Source organism: Toxoplasma gondii, chromosome XI (assembly GCF_000006565.2).
Source record: "Toxoplasma gondii ME49 chromosome XI, whole genome shotgun sequence".
Lineage (NCBI taxonomy): Eukaryota > Apicomplexa > Conoidasida > Eucoccidiorida > Sarcocystidae > Toxoplasma > Toxoplasma gondii.
In genome coordinates, this window is record NC_031479.1 from 3,610,228 (window position 1) to 3,628,266 (window position 18,039).

The 18,039-nt window shown below is 52.6% G+C and overlaps 2 protein-coding genes across 2 annotated transcripts; one reads left to right on the forward strand and one right to left on the reverse strand.

Annotated features, from left to right (window-relative positions):
* Positions 1-60: 60 nt before the first annotated feature.
* TGME49_313690 (Sel1 repeat-containing protein) lies at positions 61-13,324 on the reverse strand. The gene is made up of 17 exons (XM_002364539.2): positions 12,381-13,324; positions 11,491-11,602; positions 10,981-11,041; positions 10,097-10,166; positions 9,620-9,759; positions 9,047-9,129; positions 8,305-8,362; positions 7,590-7,745; positions 7,240-7,391; positions 6,707-6,842; positions 5,581-6,120; positions 4,965-5,096; positions 4,320-4,371; positions 3,062-3,830; positions 2,490-2,567; positions 2,114-2,167; positions 61-1,382 (listed from the first exon to the last, which is right to left on the reverse strand). Exons 1-17 carry the CDS (start codon positions 12,541-12,543, stop codon positions 1,100-1,102), a joined length of 3,039 nt encoding a protein of 1,012 aa, XP_002364580.1. The 5' UTR covers positions 12,544-13,324; the 3' UTR covers positions 61-1,099.
* A 156-nt stretch (positions 13,325-13,480) lies between these two features.
* On the forward strand, positions 13,481-17,919 carry TGME49_313700 (hypothetical protein). Its single transcript, XM_002364540.2, has 4 exons — positions 13,481-15,265; positions 16,231-16,413; positions 17,068-17,144; positions 17,647-17,919. Exons 1-4 carry the CDS (start codon positions 13,901-13,903, stop codon positions 17,771-17,773), a joined length of 1,752 nt encoding a protein of 583 aa, XP_002364581.2. The 5' UTR covers positions 13,481-13,900; the 3' UTR covers positions 17,774-17,919.
* The last annotated feature ends 120 nt before the right edge of the window (positions 17,920-18,039 follow it).

Sequence of the window (18,039 nt, forward strand, 5' to 3'; positions counted from 1 at the left end):
GGGCTTTGAGAGAGATGCTTACGGTGATGAAAGTGCCCACTCGAATCCAGTTAAGAAAAGTGGTAGAGACAAAACGGGAATTTGGAGGGAAGGAAAATCTCGATTGTCACAAGCTCCCCGCTCGCCACCACCTTTGGAGGAACAAAAGTAACTGAGCCAATGTACGCGACGCCACGGAACCACGCACAGAGACAGCATATTTTACAGAAGTGGCATGAATCGACAGAATGGGGACAGATCAGCAGGCTTGGTGTGGGAGACACATACCGCAGTAGCCGGGTACACCAGCGACGGCCGGCTTCAACATAGAAACCCGGCGTGGCTTCTTCGGCTCCTGAATCCTTGCTTCACACTTGCATTCACTTCAGCTAAGACCTGGGAAAGCACGGTGGCCTTCCCTGCAAAACAGCAATTTTCTGCAGAGGCACGTTGAAGAAATTCTCACGTCCATCTGCATTTTCCGTCCCGGTCACCCGCTCGAGCCGATCACATGAAAAGCAGGAGATTCATGGAAAAAGAGCTCACAGAGAGACAAAGACATGTTTAGAGATGGCATTGACCCAGACAAACACGCTTTGCGACAAGCATGTACTTGACTCTTTCCCCCTGTCACTTTCCGCTGCCTGTGTTGAACGACGTGAGAGACACCCGTGATTCACCTTTTACCTCCATAGCATTCTCAATGAAAACAAATCCTTGACTCTTCGCGTTCTTTGGGCATATATACGCCACGAATACCGTTTCTTTTCCCCTTCCCCGGTGGTTAAAAAGTGCTTCTTGTGGCTGGTTTCGCCTCCTCCCGCCCTAACCCGTCTCTCACTTCCTATGCCTCTTCCAGCCGCGAGAACACGACCAGCGATTCACTTGAAAATGTACGGGCTCGCTTGTCTGTGTCGTGTGCTGCCAGCTTGTCTCCACTTTGAACGCTTGCAGACATCTTCGTAATTCCTAGTTGAATTTCGCACCACTTTCCCGCAGATCTGTTCCCCATCCTTGTCTCCTCCGGATCTAACAGTTACGAGCTGAACCGTTTACTGCCTAGAATGAAGTGGAACTCTATGCGACTTGGTCTCTGCTTGCGCACTGTGTGCCGGGCCTCTCAGTTTCTAGGCTTTTGTCCCCACCATCCCCGGCTGAACGCGTTTTCCCCAGGCACTTTCTGGTTGATTTCTCCACGCCGTTTCTGGATTTTCTCCTTTACTTTGAGGCGACCAATACGAGCTGCGAGACCCCAGCGCTTGAAACGACGCTGAAGAGCCTCCCGCCAGCCTTGCCCGGGTGTCCCTACCCGCGACCGTAGTGCCTGCTGTGGCCCTGCGGCTGCCTGCGCTTGCTCGGTTTCAGCATAGAACTTGAGGAGGTCGATGGCGCGACCATACATCCTGCAATGATCACAGAATAGATGCGGCAGAACCGGCGAGCAAACGAACTGCAAAGACGATAGACCAAATACATAAGATAAATGGTATTCCTCCTGCACAAGAGGCCATAAAGACACACGGAAGTGAATAAGACCCCAAGAGAATCGGCAGGTCTTGACACGTGCGACACGGCCACATGTTACGTCGTCGACATCAAAATTGAGACACCCAAATAGAGAAAAAGGAATCGTGTCACTAGTGGTAAACGCTGGAGAAACTCGTACCCTGCAGAGCCTCCGCCTGGATGCTTTCTTGGGGACCCTCTGCACCGAGGGAATGAATTATCACATGCTGCAGTCTTGACAGAACGTCGTGACATGAAGAGGGAAGGAATTCAGTATCTTATCAATTCAGTAAATTCAGTGGTTCCGTTTATTCGATTTGAGCTATGCAGTGCTGCCACGCGGATCATGTGGACAGAGGCAGTCTCTACACCTGGTGGTGTTAGACGTAAATCGATATAAAACCAGCGTTTGCCAGTAGGTACGTCATCATCATGTCACTGAAATGCACAATTACGATGGCGCTCATTTAAGAGACCGCACAGTGTTTGAGGGACGTCGAGACTCGGCAGGTTGACGGAAGGCAACGTGTAAACCAGGTGAGTCTTAGAGTAACTTTCGCAGGTGGCAAAATACCGGCGAAACAAAGCGACGAATCCCGAGAGCTCCGCAGGAAAGGACATTGCTTACGGAGGTGTTAACGACGTCCCCGCTTCATACAGAGACGCCAGGACAGGGAGGGACCTGTGAACAAACGCACACCAACGCGTTTGTAACTAGCGACTAGCCTGGGTCTGTGTCTGTCGACGTATCTAATTTCTGTCCTCTTGTCAGTCTCTCTCCTCACTGGACGACCTTCCCATTAATATCCACCTGTAGTGTGGCTCTACACGCACCCGCTGCCTCCACGTCTGTTTATGTTTATCGCCTATAGGCCTGTCAATGCATCGGAGATCCACGCTTCTGCTCATCCACTTGTTCGCTTCCGTATTGCCATGCAGGCGCACGTTCACCACACTCTACAGCCTGCGAGAGGACGGCGGCTTTCAACTGCTTTTGGCCTCACTTCACATCCCCGTGGGCGAGGGATATTTTTAACACTTCAACTGAGAGCTCGGGGCTGGCGATAATAACTCCGTCGGAGCTGCAGGCAAAAGGAACGAGAACAATGCACAGACAGGTCAATGCACACAGTCTTAATGGACCAGATCCACCGCTTCCACTCTTTCAAGAGACTTTAGAAAATGCAGCATACTAGAGTATGTGCATGTATACATGCGCATATATATATATATATATATATACGTCGATGGACCATTGCGATTGGTTCTCATCTTTTGACTTGAGACTAGCCAGGTGAAAGCAGCGCCTGGCAAAAGAGACCGCCAAAGCTAAGTTGAATAAACGGAGGAAATTTGTTCTCGAGGCCTCCAGCACTCCAAATAGAACAAGGTCTCCCGAGCGTGTGGCCGTGACAAGCGACCTCCGTCTTTGCGGGGTTTGTCGGTTTTTATCCGAGGGGGAGCAGCTGCATTCCGCTGCCCAATCTGACCGAAAGCGAAGTCAGTGTGCCACAGTTCAGTGCCACTCTTGGGTAAAGTCTTTGCAGAAAAAGACAAAGAGTTGAGTTTTACCTACCTGCCGTTAACGTGAATCTTCGCGACTTCGCGTAAAGCTGCAGGGTTGCCTTGCAGAGCGGCTCGATTCCACATGCGGTAGATTTGTGGCAGCAAAGGCGGCGCCGCGTCTTCTTCAGACATGCCTTCTGAGTCTCCTGTTTCTCCCGTCCAACGCTGCTCTCTCCGTTCCTCTCCCGACTTCACGAACGCGGACTTTTGTTCTCGCTCTTCTTCTCCCGCGCGTCCTCCTTGGGTCCGTCGCCCGCCACGGGCCTGCTTCTGCCCTCCGTGTTCTCTATTTATCTGACGCCTTGAACCCCACTCGCGGTCTTCTTCGTCGCTGAGGACTGCTTTTGTGAAGCCTTCACCCTCCAGCTCTCGCTCGCAAGCTTCATCTGTGCAGAGCTCCTCCATCTGGAGGGGATTCTGGATAAGTCCTTGCTTCGTCCTGGCCTCCAGCGTCTTTCTGTCCACTTCGCGCAGTGCCTTCGATTCCGCTTCTTTGCGTTCTTCACCTCCCCATAGATCTCCAAAGGCGCTCCAGAGCCAGCGTTTCTTTGTACGACCCGCCGGGTCTGTCTCGTCGCCTCCGCTGTCGCGCGACCGTCTCTGAGAACTCGGTTTTGGGGAGCTCTTCGCCGCCGTGGACGGACGCGACTCCCATGAAGGCCGAAAGCGACTGTACAGAAACGCTGCATTCGCCTGCGCCACTTCGTAGCCTTCTTCAGCGGCAAACGCATACGTCAACAACGCTCCTTCCAGGTCGCCCGCCACGTACTGAGAGATTCCTGAGAAGGCACACAAAATCGAGAAGACTTGCGTGTCGTGTGGCTGGCTCGACGAAGAGAAAATACGTGTAAAACCGATTTCGGCGCGGTTCCACCACCAAGAAAGCGATGCTCCTGACCTGAAAAAAAGATCAGTCGGCGAGAAAGCTCAGACGAAGACCAGACAGCCGAAAACAGACGAAGGCGACACGCGGACGAAGACTGCGTGCGAGGAGGCCACAGAGAGAAGGAGGAAGAAACTCAGGAGAAACGCATGTAGGAAATCCAGGAAAAAAGCGAACCCACAGAATCCGAGCAACGCCACTGAACAGTCAAGGACGACGCAAATCCCAATACGTGAAACATGTTTCTGAAAGGAATAACAGCAAAGACAGGAGACGAGAAAGAGAGACGAAAGAAACGAGCAAGAAAGGCGACCGAAGGATCCGTTCACATCGTCCGCACATCGACTTGAAAAATCCTTTCCAGAACTGGATGAAGAAACATCACCTTTTCGAACGTCGTCCACCCAGGGTCCCGCTTCAGCTACGAGTTTGTACGCCTGGAGAAGGAGAGAAACAGAAGAAAACAACGTGAGCACTTGGAAATGCATGTGGACACACGCCAAGGTTCCCCCAGTCTGAAGACAGGCAAGACATCCACGCTTTTCTCTAATTGACTCCTTTCAAATCACACAGAATATTATACATACTCTAAAGCTTGCAACCAGCAACGGCGAATCCAAGACACATCGAGGCAGACAGGGACATCCAGCGTTGTGGTGTTTGTCGCGATGAGCCACGATTGCGAGATGCCCTGAGGAAAGTCTCCGTTCTTTCCCGCGCCCTTTCGTCTTTGTTGCTTTCGCCTCTGTAGCATCCTCCGCTTTCGCTTGGCTCTTCGCTCTGTGATGATAGGACCTACACTCCACTTCAAGTGCGTGTACACACATACACCCGTGCATTTGTCGACCTGTTTTAGCAGACGTACTCTTAGTGGATTCCTCATGTCTCCATCTGACAATGCGGGCTAAGGGGTTTTGTCTCGGCTTCTTCCTAGTTTCTTGTACACTCGAGATTTTTTTCCTCCATTCGTTTCTTTGCCCTATTCTGCCGCCTTGGTGCGTTTCTCTCTTGCTCTTCCCTTCAGCCTCACCAATGCAGCGTCCTCGCAGCTTCTCGCAGTTCCTTTCCCTGCTTCTAGTAATTGAGCTTCTCTCCACGCTGCCAGAATGTAGCCTCCGTCTGCAGCGCGTTGATAAAGGCGCAGAGCCTTCAGGAGGCGGGCCTGAAGCGCAGCAAGAGCGCATCAGGATTCGCTGCCGCGATTCAAAGAACTACTACCCCCCTGGCGTCTAAATACATTTCAGAGACATGCCGTGCAATTGCTAGCGGCCAACATGTAGCTGGAGATGTCGCATCAGGATGAAGGGAGGGAAGAAACGGAAAAATAGCGACCCTCAGGAAGACTTCAGTCGAGACGCAGAGTCGTCCAGGAAGCAGCTCGCCCGTCTACCTCCTTTACACCGGAAAACGTAGTTTCACACATTCAAACAAATTGCACACATACGTAGTAGCTGCATATGTCACATCGTCACCCTGCAGGTATCAACGCCGCACTTTAATTTGCCTTCTATCCTCAGAGGGTTCGTCTCTATGGAGGTCTGAACAAAGGGTCCTCTCGATACGATTCTTCTGAAGGTCCGGAACGCAAAAGAACTCCCAACAGAAGAAACGCTATCATGTCCCTAGCTTCGTTGCATGCAACGTACCTCGTCATCTTGCGCGTGTCCTACGCGTCTGCCGCGTCCCGCGTTCAAACCGTCTTGCCTTTGCTCGCCGGCGTTCGTTTTATGCAGACCGTAAGAGGAGGCTCTCTCGCGTCGGCGCTCTGTCTCGCCCTCAGTCCCTCCCGGAGTGGTTGCCGCTGTGTAGGCCTGAACCTCGATTTCCCCCAGAAAAAATAAGGCCTCAGGGTATTCCTTTAGAGCCGCCTGTGTGAAGTAGTGAAGGGCCAAGGTTTCATTTCTCGGGATGACAAAGGTGTCCTCCGCAGAAGTTGGGGAGGACTCCGGCGAGGACGACACGGCAGAGTCGAAGGCCCCATCAACCGGATATTCTGGAGGCCTCCCAGGGGGAGACCCAGAAGACGAAGTGTAAGGAGAACGCTGGTCACGATGCATCTGCCGCGAATCAGACGCGATGCCCCCCTCAGAGGACGACTGCTCTGAAGACGACGACGGAGCGGCTGCTCCAAAGTAGTACAAATACCCCAAATAGTTCTGCGACTCCGGGTCTCCCAGGTCTGCGGCCTGCGTTTTAACAACCAGTGAGGAACACACGCCACGCTCTTCACGTTGGCACCTTGTAATTGGTGAAATCAGGATTCGAGAGACGCGATGGAGACGATCTTCAACTCCACATTTCAAAGTTTGTTATGGCAAGTTCTGAAGGCAGGGCTAGAATACGTTTTCGAACTTCTATTCTGAAACGGAGTGGTTCCATAGGAATCCTCATGCAGTGGTGACACGTATTTGCGAAGGTATCCTGAAATTGACGTTTCACGCAGGAGCACTCTTTGACGCGTCTTGATGAGCATCTCGCGACGCGAGCATGTCATGGGGAAAACGAAGTCGAGAAAACGAACTCGTCTCACACACCCGCCGACGAAGGACGTTGCGAGGAGAGAAGAGCTGCAAACACCAACTTCAAAGGGCGAGAGGCCCAGACACACCCGAGGGCTCGCGTTCTTCGCTCTTCGAACCAGCCACCACAAAAACGAATGGACCTGTCGCAGGAGACTCATCGTCATGCATGTGCTCCTGCCTGTCTTTTGGGTTTTCGCTCTGGTTGTCAGTTTCTCTTTTTCCAGCTGGAAGGATTGATTCCTGGTCGCACCCGCTTGAAGCACTCGACAGCCTTCTGGAAATTCCGCTCGACGCCTTGACCTTGGAGATAGAGAAGACCAAGGTCTCTCAGCGCAGGCGCCAGACCCTGCTCCGCACTCGCCTTGTAAAGGTCTGCAACTTGGCGCCTACCAGAGGAGGCAGCACCAGGACAGAGGCGACAACATGGACCAGACCCATGGAACTCAGCAGAAACTTCGTTCGCTCCTCCTTCACACAGACGGAAGGTACAAGCTCGATCGTGTTTACAATCAAGCAATCCCAAAGCAGCGAAATTTGTGATTTCCCCCTCCAAAATGCTGGCAAAAAGAGACTTTTATGTTCAAGTGGCAAACGTTTAATCGGTGAATCAAAGAGAGGTACAAGGGACGGACGAAAGCGACGAGGACGTATGCACCTCGTGGAAAACCTAGAGGCGTCTTCTCATCGTTTCTGTGGTGTCGAAGAGTGCACGGACTCTCGCCTGCGAGGAAGGCTAAGAGTCTAGCGGACGCCCTTTGAATCCGTGTTGAACATGCGACTTACAGTCTCTCTGCTTCGACTTTTTCTTCGTCAGGAGACGAGCCAGCGGGGTGACGCGCGGGTGCCGGCTGCTGCTCTCGAAGCTTCGCCAACTCGTACTGCGCCATTGGGTTCCCGTCCTTCGCGTGCTGCTCCCAATATTGCAGAATTTCTTTCTGAAGGCGAACCCCAAAAGCCGAGACCAGAAAACGTCTCTCAGTTGGAAGCCATTCTGGCCACAGGCTGCAGTGGCGGCGGAGACGGAGCACTCAACATGCGATGCATTTACTTGCGTGGACTTCGGGCCTCGCTCCAGTTCAGGGATTTCGGTGGGCACTGAATCCGGCGTTCGGCTTCGCGACACACGTCCTCACTTGTTGGGTCTGCACTGTTTGCAGTTCGCGCCACTGCGCCGTCGTCTGTTCGGTTAGGCGGTCGCCCTCGCCCAGTGGAGGCGGAGGCCCGCTGGTGTCTACTTCGCCTTCGGCTGGCGAAGGCGCCAAAAACTGGACAGCTCTCTCCGCTGCAAACTGAAAAACGTTTCGACAACGGGACGCGAAACATGTGCGGCGACCCCACTCTGGTGTCTAGGAACAGAGGGCGGCGGTACGCTGCCAAAAGCGCGAGCGAACAGCAGACGCCTGACTCCGCCAGTGTCCAGACGGAAGAGACAGCAAGAGACACGTCTTCGACACAGAGAAGGCAGAGCCATCGCCTGCGAATGGAGGCCAAGAAAATGCTCAACCACGAAAGAAACAGCGATTCGAGGTAGTCTCTCGGATGAAGTGAGAGGGGGCAGGACCGCCACAGTCTGGTCTGTTCCTTGATGATGAATGGAACAGGAAACGAGAACTAAAGAGAGAAACTGTGGCTTTCTTCTTCAAATTGAGGGCGCAACGCGAGTGCGGTGTCACCTGAAACGCATGTCCTGGACACTCGCGTTTTATAGTCTACTGTGGCCCCACAGGGTAGTTAAGACGATGAGACTACTGTAGAAATGAAATCAAGTGAAAAAGTTCATGTCCCCGCACAACCAAGTTACGCAGGGTCATTTGAGAATCAGTTCCGCGCCCTGTGGTTTCTCAGTACCTTGTAGTAGCGAAGCGCGGCTTCGCAGTCTGCAACGACGCCGTCTCCGTGCAGGAACCTGGCGAAGCGAGAGACGAAGAAAAACCGAAAGGAGATCAGAAGAAGCCAGAGACTGAACGGCGAAGGCAGCGAGAGAGATGGAAAGCGAGGCGGGAGAGAGCAGGAAGCGACAGGCAGATGGAGAGACGGGCACGACGACAGAAAACGGAGACGAGAGAGGAGGACACCCCATGTACACGAAGCAGGAAAGGAGGCGTTCAAAGAAAAAGTGGAAGAGGTCAGGAGAGAGGGAGAAAAAGTGAGCCTGAAACTTTCAACAGAACAACAGGGCTCGAAAACGTGCGACACACCAGCGCCAAGAAACGCGACATTCAACACAGAGACGAAGGCGAAGTGAGTCGACCCTTGTACACAGAAGATGGCCGCGGCGCTCACGGAAAGCCGGAAAAGAGATCGTCCATTCCGATGACTACAGCGGTTCACGAGATGGACACTCGCCCTGAGAGGCAGCGATCTTCCAGGTTCCTCTGCCATTAATTCGATGCATGATGCCTCAATCCGAGAGACATGTCGAACCACGATGCCTAGAAGACCGTCGGGAGAGCGCCTTGTGTCACTTCAACAGGGAGAATGTTTCTGTTTCTGCGACAGACGACCTCGTCGACACACGGGGTTGCGCGTTGCCCGTCTCCCCGTCGTCTGCGTCTCCCTTTTCTACGTCTACCAGCTTCGCTGGACTCACCGGAATCCCGTGGCGAGAACTGCGGGGATGTAGTCCGTAAGCGACGCGAGGTAGTGAAGGCGGGTGGCTTCCGCCTCGTTGGGCTGCAGTGCAAAGAAGCGCGATACGGAGCGACAGAGAGGGAGACAGTCAGATTTCGAGAACCGGACCGGCAGCAGCTACGTGTGTCTCTAAACAGTCTCGAAAAGCACTTCAACTCCACCACAACTGTATACGCAGGGATGCCTGTGAGGACAGCGAGAGAGAGAGAGAAATGTTACACGAAGGGAGCAAAGTCAGAGAGAGAATAAGGCTTAGGAAAGAAGGGCAGAAGGAAAACACAGCAGGAAGTTGAAAATACAGACTTCGACAAGACTAAGAGAATCGGAAGAAAACCGATAAAAACATGCGATCAAGGCGGCCTCAGAAAGTCAAGCGCGGATTTCGAATCTCTCGTTTGTCCAGAAGGATCGCTTGAAAGACTGTCAGTCGTCCACCCCTCACGCATCGGCGCCGCCTATCTCAAAGTCTTCAAGGCCACTGACACGGCAAAGGGGAAACGCCTGGTAAGATGGAACGCGGCGAAACTCGTACCTCCAGAGAACCGAGGCCGACAGCGTAAGCCACACCGAGCGCATGCAGCGCAGGTCCGTAGCCGAGAAGGGCCGCAGCTCGGAAGTCGCGGACAGCACTGTTCAGATCACGCACGGTGCGCCCAAGGACTCCCGGATATCCTGACAGAGAAATTGGAGAGTATAGCGAGGAGATGTCTAACAAGAGAGGAGAGGCGGAGGAAGGGAGCTTATATGCTTGGAGGAATGGGAGGTTAAGAAATGAAAGAAGACGGATAAACACAAGAGAGACTCTGGATTGCGTCAGATGCACATGGAATGACGAAGAAGGCAGAGTGCGACCGGAGGACCAGAGTCGAAGGAAGGAAAAGCAAGTGCTTGATAGAGCTTGACACGCAAACCTGTGAGACATAACGTCACAATCGAGAGGTCGAGAGAAAGGAAACAACGGCAGAGGGTAGACCAGAACTGTCTGGAGCCTGTCGCAAGGCGTTCCTACCGCGAACTTGCATATCTCCCAACTCGTAAAGAGCCTGTGCAGTTGCCGCGTCGGGGCGTCCTTCTGAGGCCTGTGAAGAGGAGAGAAGAGGAAGGAGAATCAGAACACAGCTAGGACAGCTAGAGGGAATCGAGAGGAAACGCTGATAAGAGGAAACAGAGCAAGAGGAACGGAGGAGCGAAAGGCACTCAAAGGCAGAACCGCCAAAGCCACAGACGCACCCGCGAGGTGAGAGCGAGGCGAAACGCGTAGAAAGAAAAAGAAGAAGACACAGAGAATCTGGGTGTGCAAAAGCGGCTGAGTGACAACAGATGAAGGATTGTTAGAACCGGAGAAAGGGAAAGAAAACAGTGCCTTTTCGAAGACGCATCTCTGCCGCATCAGCGAAGCGCTAGACAGACGCGGGGAGACGCAGAGACAAGGCTTGGCCTCACGAGTCTCACAGAAACTCCTGCGACGGCCTGGAGCCTCCAAAAAAACAGAAGCGAAAACGAGAAACACCAGCGCCTCCTTTCCTAGGGTGTAGTGTCACATCATCTGCCTGAGGATGCACAGCCATTTGTCTTCAGCGTTTGCATGTGCACAGAAGCAGCTACGTCAACCCCAAGAGAACTGCAGACACAGAGACAGAACGAAATGCAGGCACATACGTAAACAAGTTGAAAGGCAGGTGTAGAAGCGAAAAACGTCTCCCGCATAGAGTGCAGTGGGATTCATGCAGCCTTGCTCAACCCGGAGACAAGCCAGCGGAGACAGAACGACAGGGTAGCATGCGTCTGATGACAGCTCCACACCGGCAGACGCGTGCAGACACAACCGGACATCTGTGACAGCATTTCTCCCTGCTCTCTTGAGGCGATACTTCTGCTCAGGAGAAAGCGTACCAGTTGTCGCAAGAGCTCTGTGGCTTTCGGGAAATCCACAAGTTTGCCATTTTCTCCGTATCTGCGAATCCAACGCGCCAGACACAGCTCCCGCACAAAGAACGGAACTGTTTCTCTTCGGCGACGCTCGGGTGTGCACGAACGCGCGTAGAACCAGTCGGAACAGACGATCACGAAAACGCAAATGCGAAGAAAACGCAGACACAGGCGCGTTCGAAACAACAAGACTCTACAGGGTTCTCAACCCCACAAAGTCTTCTCCATACTCCCCTGTATCCACCTAGATACATGCATATATGTACGCATACAGAGAGATATACAGATACATATATATATATATATATATATATCACCGTGTAGCACTCTCTCTGTCGAGAATTTACATATATATATATATATATATATATAAAGAGCCAACAGCTTGCACGATTTTTGCCCTTTGTTGGTGGTGTCCCCTGAATGTCACGGTGGACTTTAGATTGTGTTTTTCTTTTTTCCCTCCTCTCTTACTTCATCTCGACAGCCGCTTGGAGCCTCTGCATGCGTTCAGGAGTGACGTTGAGGAAGGCTTCGTGCTCACGCGCCTGGAGGGTCGGCAGGAGCCTCTCGAGCGCCTCTCCAGCTGCACCGAGGAGAGAGGAAAAGAGAAAGTGGAAGAAAGATACGACCCAGAGCGAGAGAGGGACAGATAGCGAGGGAACGCGAGAGAGAAATAGAGCAGGCGAGCGAAACGACGCAGGGAAAAGAAGATTTGCAGATGCTCTCGAAAAAAGAAAGCATAAACAGGGATAAGCAAGACGCGAGAAGATCGCCTGAACTGCACGCCGACGCTGAACGAAAGAACACGATTGAAGAGAAGATGCGAAAAAAAGGAGCATCGGAGAAGCGTTTCTCTCGTAGCGGATTGTCCGACTCCACTCGTGTGCCTTCCCACCCATTAGACCGTTTAGGCTCGAAAACATCTCCAGGCTTGTTCTCTTTGTGATTGTGTCTCACGGTGTCGTCGCCGCCTGTTAGACTCCTTCTTCTTTCTCCTGGCTGTCTCTCGTGCTATGCTTCAAGCAAAATACATCTTTTTTGCAGTAAATTGGCGGCGACATCACACTTTGCTACGTAACGAAATCTAGGCGTATATACGGAGGCAATCCTGCTGATGACTACAGTGCCAAGCACAAACGTGAACGCCGGGTCGCGTCTTCATTTTCCTCTCCTTCATTATTTCTGTGCCTTCGTCTCCTGCTTCCTTCTCGTTTCTCTTCTCCGTCCTTCTTGGGTCAGAGGCTCTGAGTTTTTCTTAGGAAAGTAAAAAAACAGTTCATCGAACAAAGGCAACTCTGCCTTGAAAAGCCTGGAGGTTCAGACACATCACTGATAAAAGCAAATGCACGTTCCTTTCGCACCTTCTTGCGGCGAGAATCGTCCCGCATCTTCTCGGGGTCGGTCTTCTCGCGGCTTCTCGCTTTCTCTGCGCCTTAAAGCCTCTCCCGGCTTCGACGGGGAGAGAAGCAGAAGGAGACAGAGAGACACAGCCGCGAAGATTCTCCAAGAATATCTCTCCTTCATTCTCCTCTGCGTCCCTGAGGAGCCTCAGGAAAGAGAAGAGGCAACCGACCCAGCGGAGATCAAAACAGAGAAGAGACAGCAGAACAGAGCGCAAGGGAGACAGGAGGGAGAGAAAGGGAGACGGATGGGGCAGGAGACGCAGAGACAGGACGAAACGAAGGAAGAATGGCGAAAGGGCAAGCGAACAAAGAAGACAGAAGGAAAAGAAGACAGAGGAGGGACAGCCGCGAAGAGCTGAAGCTAGAAAAGAGACACTGAGAGAGGCAGCGTCCAAGAGAAGTCCACAGGGACAGCAGAGAAGGGAGATGGAAGACAGAAAACAAGACGACAGAGGAGGACACCAAACGCCGAAAGAGGCGAGGAGCGAAAAAATCTAAGGAGACACAGCGAATGGGAGACGGCGAGAGACAGCGACAGAGCCAGCGACAGGGCCCCGGAGACACGGGGCTGGGGATTGACGAGACAGCGAACAGAGGGAAGGAGAAGCCAGAAAGGGGAAAGGAAGCAACACAGGCCGAGAATGCGGAAACACAGGGAGACGAAGCACGCTAAAAAAGACAACGAAGACAGAGTGAGACGAGGAAAGGGCCTCAAGGTGAAACCGGACTTTACAGCCTCGCACAAGCACTGGGCGTGGAAGAGAGGAGAAACCGAGTCAGCACAGGGTTCCTCCGTTCCCTCTTCTGCTCATAACCTTCACGTCTCGGAACGGCACCTTTGTACTGCTGTTCGTGCCTCTTTTTTCTGCCAGAAAAAACGAGAGAAACCCGCAAAAACGTTCTGTCTCATTGGCGAAGCCCTCGCGCATGCACACACAGAAAGTCGTCGAGATGCGCAAAGCAGCAGCGGGAGTGTCGAACTGCATCTGCAAAGGCGGGAGCGGAGAGACTCTCCACTTGTCGATATCTCTCAGAAACTTTCTTTGCTCGCGACAGAGGCTTCAGAGAAAGTTCCCTCTTCTCACCCCCATCGTACAAGCGCGCGAGCTGCCCGTCTCGCCTCCAGCGAACGAGACGGCGCGGAAACGCAGGCTTCGTCCGTTTCAGTCGAGTCCACCACGCAGAAACGAGAACAAGAAAGCTTCTCAAAGCACCTGCAGACTCTGTGTTGAAAGGAGAGATACTTCCTTCCTCTTGTCAAGGGGAGGGAGAGTGCAGGGGAGGCAACGCCTTCTTTCCAGGTGTGGTATCTTGTAGACAGGTAGAGTTTTTTATCCGAGAGCTAATCGCCGACTTCCCTCGGTCGGAGCCAGCTGCTTGTGTTCGAATCCTTTCGGAGTCTTCTCTTGTCTCTGCAAGTAGCCGCTTCGCGCGTCTGTCCAGAACCGTCTCGCCGAGAAAAGGCCTCTTTCCCCAGAATGGCGTCGTCTCAGGTGCCTCTTTTGGTGAGCCTCCATCGCGCCAGGTGTGTTTTTTCCACCACTGTTTTTCCTTCGCTTCCGTCCAGACAAGCGAAAATGCAGAGCGCCGCGGGGCGCGCGTCCTCCTGCACTGTGTGCCTGATTCGGCAGGGTCCGTCTGTCTATCCTGCGTCGTCGCCGCCGAAATTCTCTCCCTCGTCATGGTCACCTTCATCAGAGGCAAATCTCCTCTCCACTGCCTCTGATACGCTTTCGCCGAGCTACTCCAGGTCTTCAGCTCCCTCGTCGCTTCCCTCTCCTCGTTCTTGTCGCCGCTCTCCTCCGGCATCTCTTGCCTGCCCTGCGTCTCCTCAGGGTCTCTCTTCACTGCTGTCTCGGCCTTCCTCGTCTGTCTTTGGATTCCTTCCCCCTCAAGGCTTCCCCGCGAAAGCAGAGGTCCGAAACCTGCTCGGGACTCGCGCGTTCTTCTCTCCTCTCTCTCACCCTTCTCTCGATCGTCACTTCTCTGCTGCTGCTGCCTCGGCGTCCTTTGCTTCGCCTGCGCTCTGTGAGGCGCTCCACGCGAAAGTCGGAAAAGGAACATCTTTGTCTGTGGCGGACTTCACGCATGCACTGACGCAACTACGCGAGGAGTTTTCATCCCAGCTTGCAGGTCATTCGCTGCCCGCTTCTCTCTCTGTTTCCGAGCGACGCGCGCTCTCGGAAGCAGTGTTCCACCTTTTCATGGCCGTCAGTCTCTCCCTACCTGTGGTCACCAGTCTCGCGTCTCCTTCCTTTCCAAGCGCATCGCTTTCGGAGTCTCTCGACTCGCTGGAGCCTGTGATCGACGACTGCTACGCTCTCTTTCTCTCCACCGTCTCTGCGGCGGGAGAGAAGAAATGCGCTGCGTCTGCGGCTCTGCTTCCCGCCCTCTCCGGACCCGCAGTTGTCTCTCTCTTCCTCTTCTTCTCTCTCTCCTCTGCACTCCGGCGCCAGCTGCTTCTCGACGTCACCCCCGCGACCGCCGGCTCGCGAGACTCCCCCGCAGACAAGAAGCGCATCGACCGAGAGACGAAGCTTCTCGTGCTCGCTTGCATCGGTTCGGTCCTCAGTCTGCGGGAGGCGGAGTTGACAAAGGAGAGCCTTCTGCTCCTGCGCGTCGGACTGGAGGCGCTCGGCATCCAGGGAAGGCGACACCGTCTGTTGACGGCTCTGAGAGAAGGTCGAGCGGCCGAAGAAGCCGCGGCCGACTTCTTTTCTCTCCTCCCACTCCACCCGCAGATTGCCGAGGAGCTTGGGGCGGGAGGTTCACTCGCCGGCGGCGACCAAGGGCAAGAGAGCGAAACTGCCGAAGAAGACGACTTCGACGACGAAGACGAAACGGTACAACGAGAAACGCCGAGTTTCAGAAACGTCAATCAGAGTTCGACTCTCGTGCAGAGAAAAACACGCGAGAAAAACTCGAGGAGAGACGCGGACACCCGCGTGACCTCAGCGGCTCTCACTCTCCTGCGGCATCCGCGTTATTCCACACCAGTTTTGTTCTAAGGGAAATAGAGAAATTCGCGCGGGTTCACTCGTATTAACAGCAAGCGAAAATCACATCCTCTCTCCAGTTATTCGTATGTGCATATATATACATATGTATCTATACATATATATATATATATATATATGTACATATGCGGATTCTGATTTTGTACACCTACAAGGTCTCTGGCATAGTGTTCTAGGAGCGCTGAGAGGGGATGTTTGCATGTGTGCGAGCGCGGAAATGTGAAGAGAAGATCAAGGAAACATGGTGGGAGCCTGGAGGGAGACGCAGTCTTCCTTGGACGGTGTTTCAACATCGCGTCGCCTCACTCTTAAGTGGAGGAATGCTTTCTCTGAACTTGGCTTTCAGTCGAAATCTGAACTTTCGATTCAGTCAGCCAGTCTTTTACGAATACGTCTAATATCGAAAAACACCGTTGTCGAGAGAGAGAAAACGCAGGGGACTTTCCTTCTCACTCACCGTCTCTTCACTCCAGTTTTTATCTCTTCAGTCCTTTCTCCGTCGAGGTACACACATATGCCTGTGCCTACCCGTCTTGTCTGTTTGGAAAGTGCGCCTATCACGCAGGTTGACGGACTTGCATTGGAGGGCTTTTGTGAGATTTATGGAGGTTTTTTCGCACGCGAGACCGAGTCTGCGATGACCGAATCTTGGGCGATTGTATCGAAGCGGGTAAATGCCGACCAAGCGTGCATTTTCTGTGAACTCTATCGCTTCTTGCGTCTTCGCGGGCAAGTGCTAAAACACACGGGAAGTCTATGTAGGACATCTCTCGCTGCATACGTTTGTGCAGGGTGAAGACGCATCGGCAGACCGTAAACCAAGGAACCGCAAGAACGCGGCCGAGAAGAATCCGTGGCTCTCGCCACTTGAAAGGGAAGTTTCTTCTCTTCTTTTTCGCCTCGAGAAACCTCATGATGTGTTCCCGACAATCATCGGGCCGTTTTCGTACACTCTCCGGAATGCCAAGAAGAAGGTGAGAGGAAGGAGACACTGTGTGTTAAAACGGTTGATGAAGATTGAGCTTCGAGGCCGCTCGAGAAACTACGAATGTTCACCCTCGCTGCCGTACGCATGCCCAAACGTTGAACAAGAGAAACCTTGTTGGGTTTTAAGTTGTGGGGAAGAGGCAAAAGAGAAACTTATCTTCTCGCCGTTAGCACGAAAGCAAAATGTCCGGTGTGTGCTGCGAGTACTGCGAATCTCCCTTCTGCAATCTTTTCATGCGTTGACTGATTCAGGTAGTGGATATAAACCTAGAATTCCCAGTTTGTCACTTGAAACACGGAGTATAGCTAGAAGGTTTTTTTTCAAATCTTTCTCCATCAAAGACGCTCGTTGACTGTGCTCACGGTGAATGCGAAGAGGATGTCGAGTCTCTGCTTTCTATAATATTGTTACCCTCTGTATGCGGTCTCTGCAGTGACCCCATCGGAAGGAAATGTGTGTTGCATGACGCTCAGGTCGTTCCAAGAGAGTGTTCAAACTGGAAATGTAATCGCGGAATTCCATTTTCAAATTCAAGTTTCCATTCGTTACTGAACGGTGTCGAAGGAGATGGCTTCTCTCATGTCTTCTTGTTCTCGCCTTGGTTCCTCTTTCCTATCTGTCGGTTTCGACTTGTGTGCAGGAGTTGTTTATTTGTCAACACGAGAAAGATTTCTTCACCAATGAGCCGGACCGGCCTCTCGCGAGAGAGCAGTGGAGGTGAGGCAGGAGAAACGCATGAGAAACTGCATGCAAGAACAGAGATTTTTCCATACACTACAAAGTGCAAATGTAGACAGCGCCGCCTCCAGTGTGCCGGGCCTACGTCGCTGCGGGCGTCTGTCCCTGTGCATCGTCTTGACATTCCTTGTAGCTAGTTTTATATTTTATTAAAATGAAAGACCCTCGTGCACCTCCGCCAGTCGTTTGTAAGAGACAACCGCTTGAGACTATCGACTACTTTTGCTTCCTGTCCTTTGTAGAATCGTTCATCTCGATGATCAGGCCTCCTGTGCCAGCAATCGTCTACGCACGCTTCAAGACAGTGTCTGAAGGGGGAAACGCGGTCGCGAGCCAGGCCGGATGTTTGCCTCCCGGATCTGGATTCACCGGTTTCCGAGATCAGTTCTCAGCAGAAAGCGAGAGCGCGTCTGTCCTTCTGCTCGTTCCAGGCTCCGACACAACACACACTTTTTTCTCGATCGACTCTCTCTGCCCTCAGATATCTCCTTGCGGAACTGCGAGGCTGGAAACTGATATTCCTCGCTCGCGAGCGCGCGTGGAAAAATCTCACCTCTCAGGAGGCCAAGGAACGACTGCTCAAAGAAGCTCTGCAGAAAAGCGCGTGACGAGGAGAGTCGCGACGAACGAAAAGAGAAAAGGAAGTGTTCGAGAAAAAACAGAGGGTTCGTCTGTGCGTCTCCGCGTTCTTCTGGTGTCTGTCCCTTTCTCAACCTGTCGCTTCTGTCTCCGGCTTTCAAAAGTGTGTCTGCCCATGCATATATATATATATATATATGTATATATTACATATGCATCGGTTTCGGTTCATCTGCCCGTATATATATATATATATATATATATATGTCGAATTATATTTTTTTTCTGCAAATAT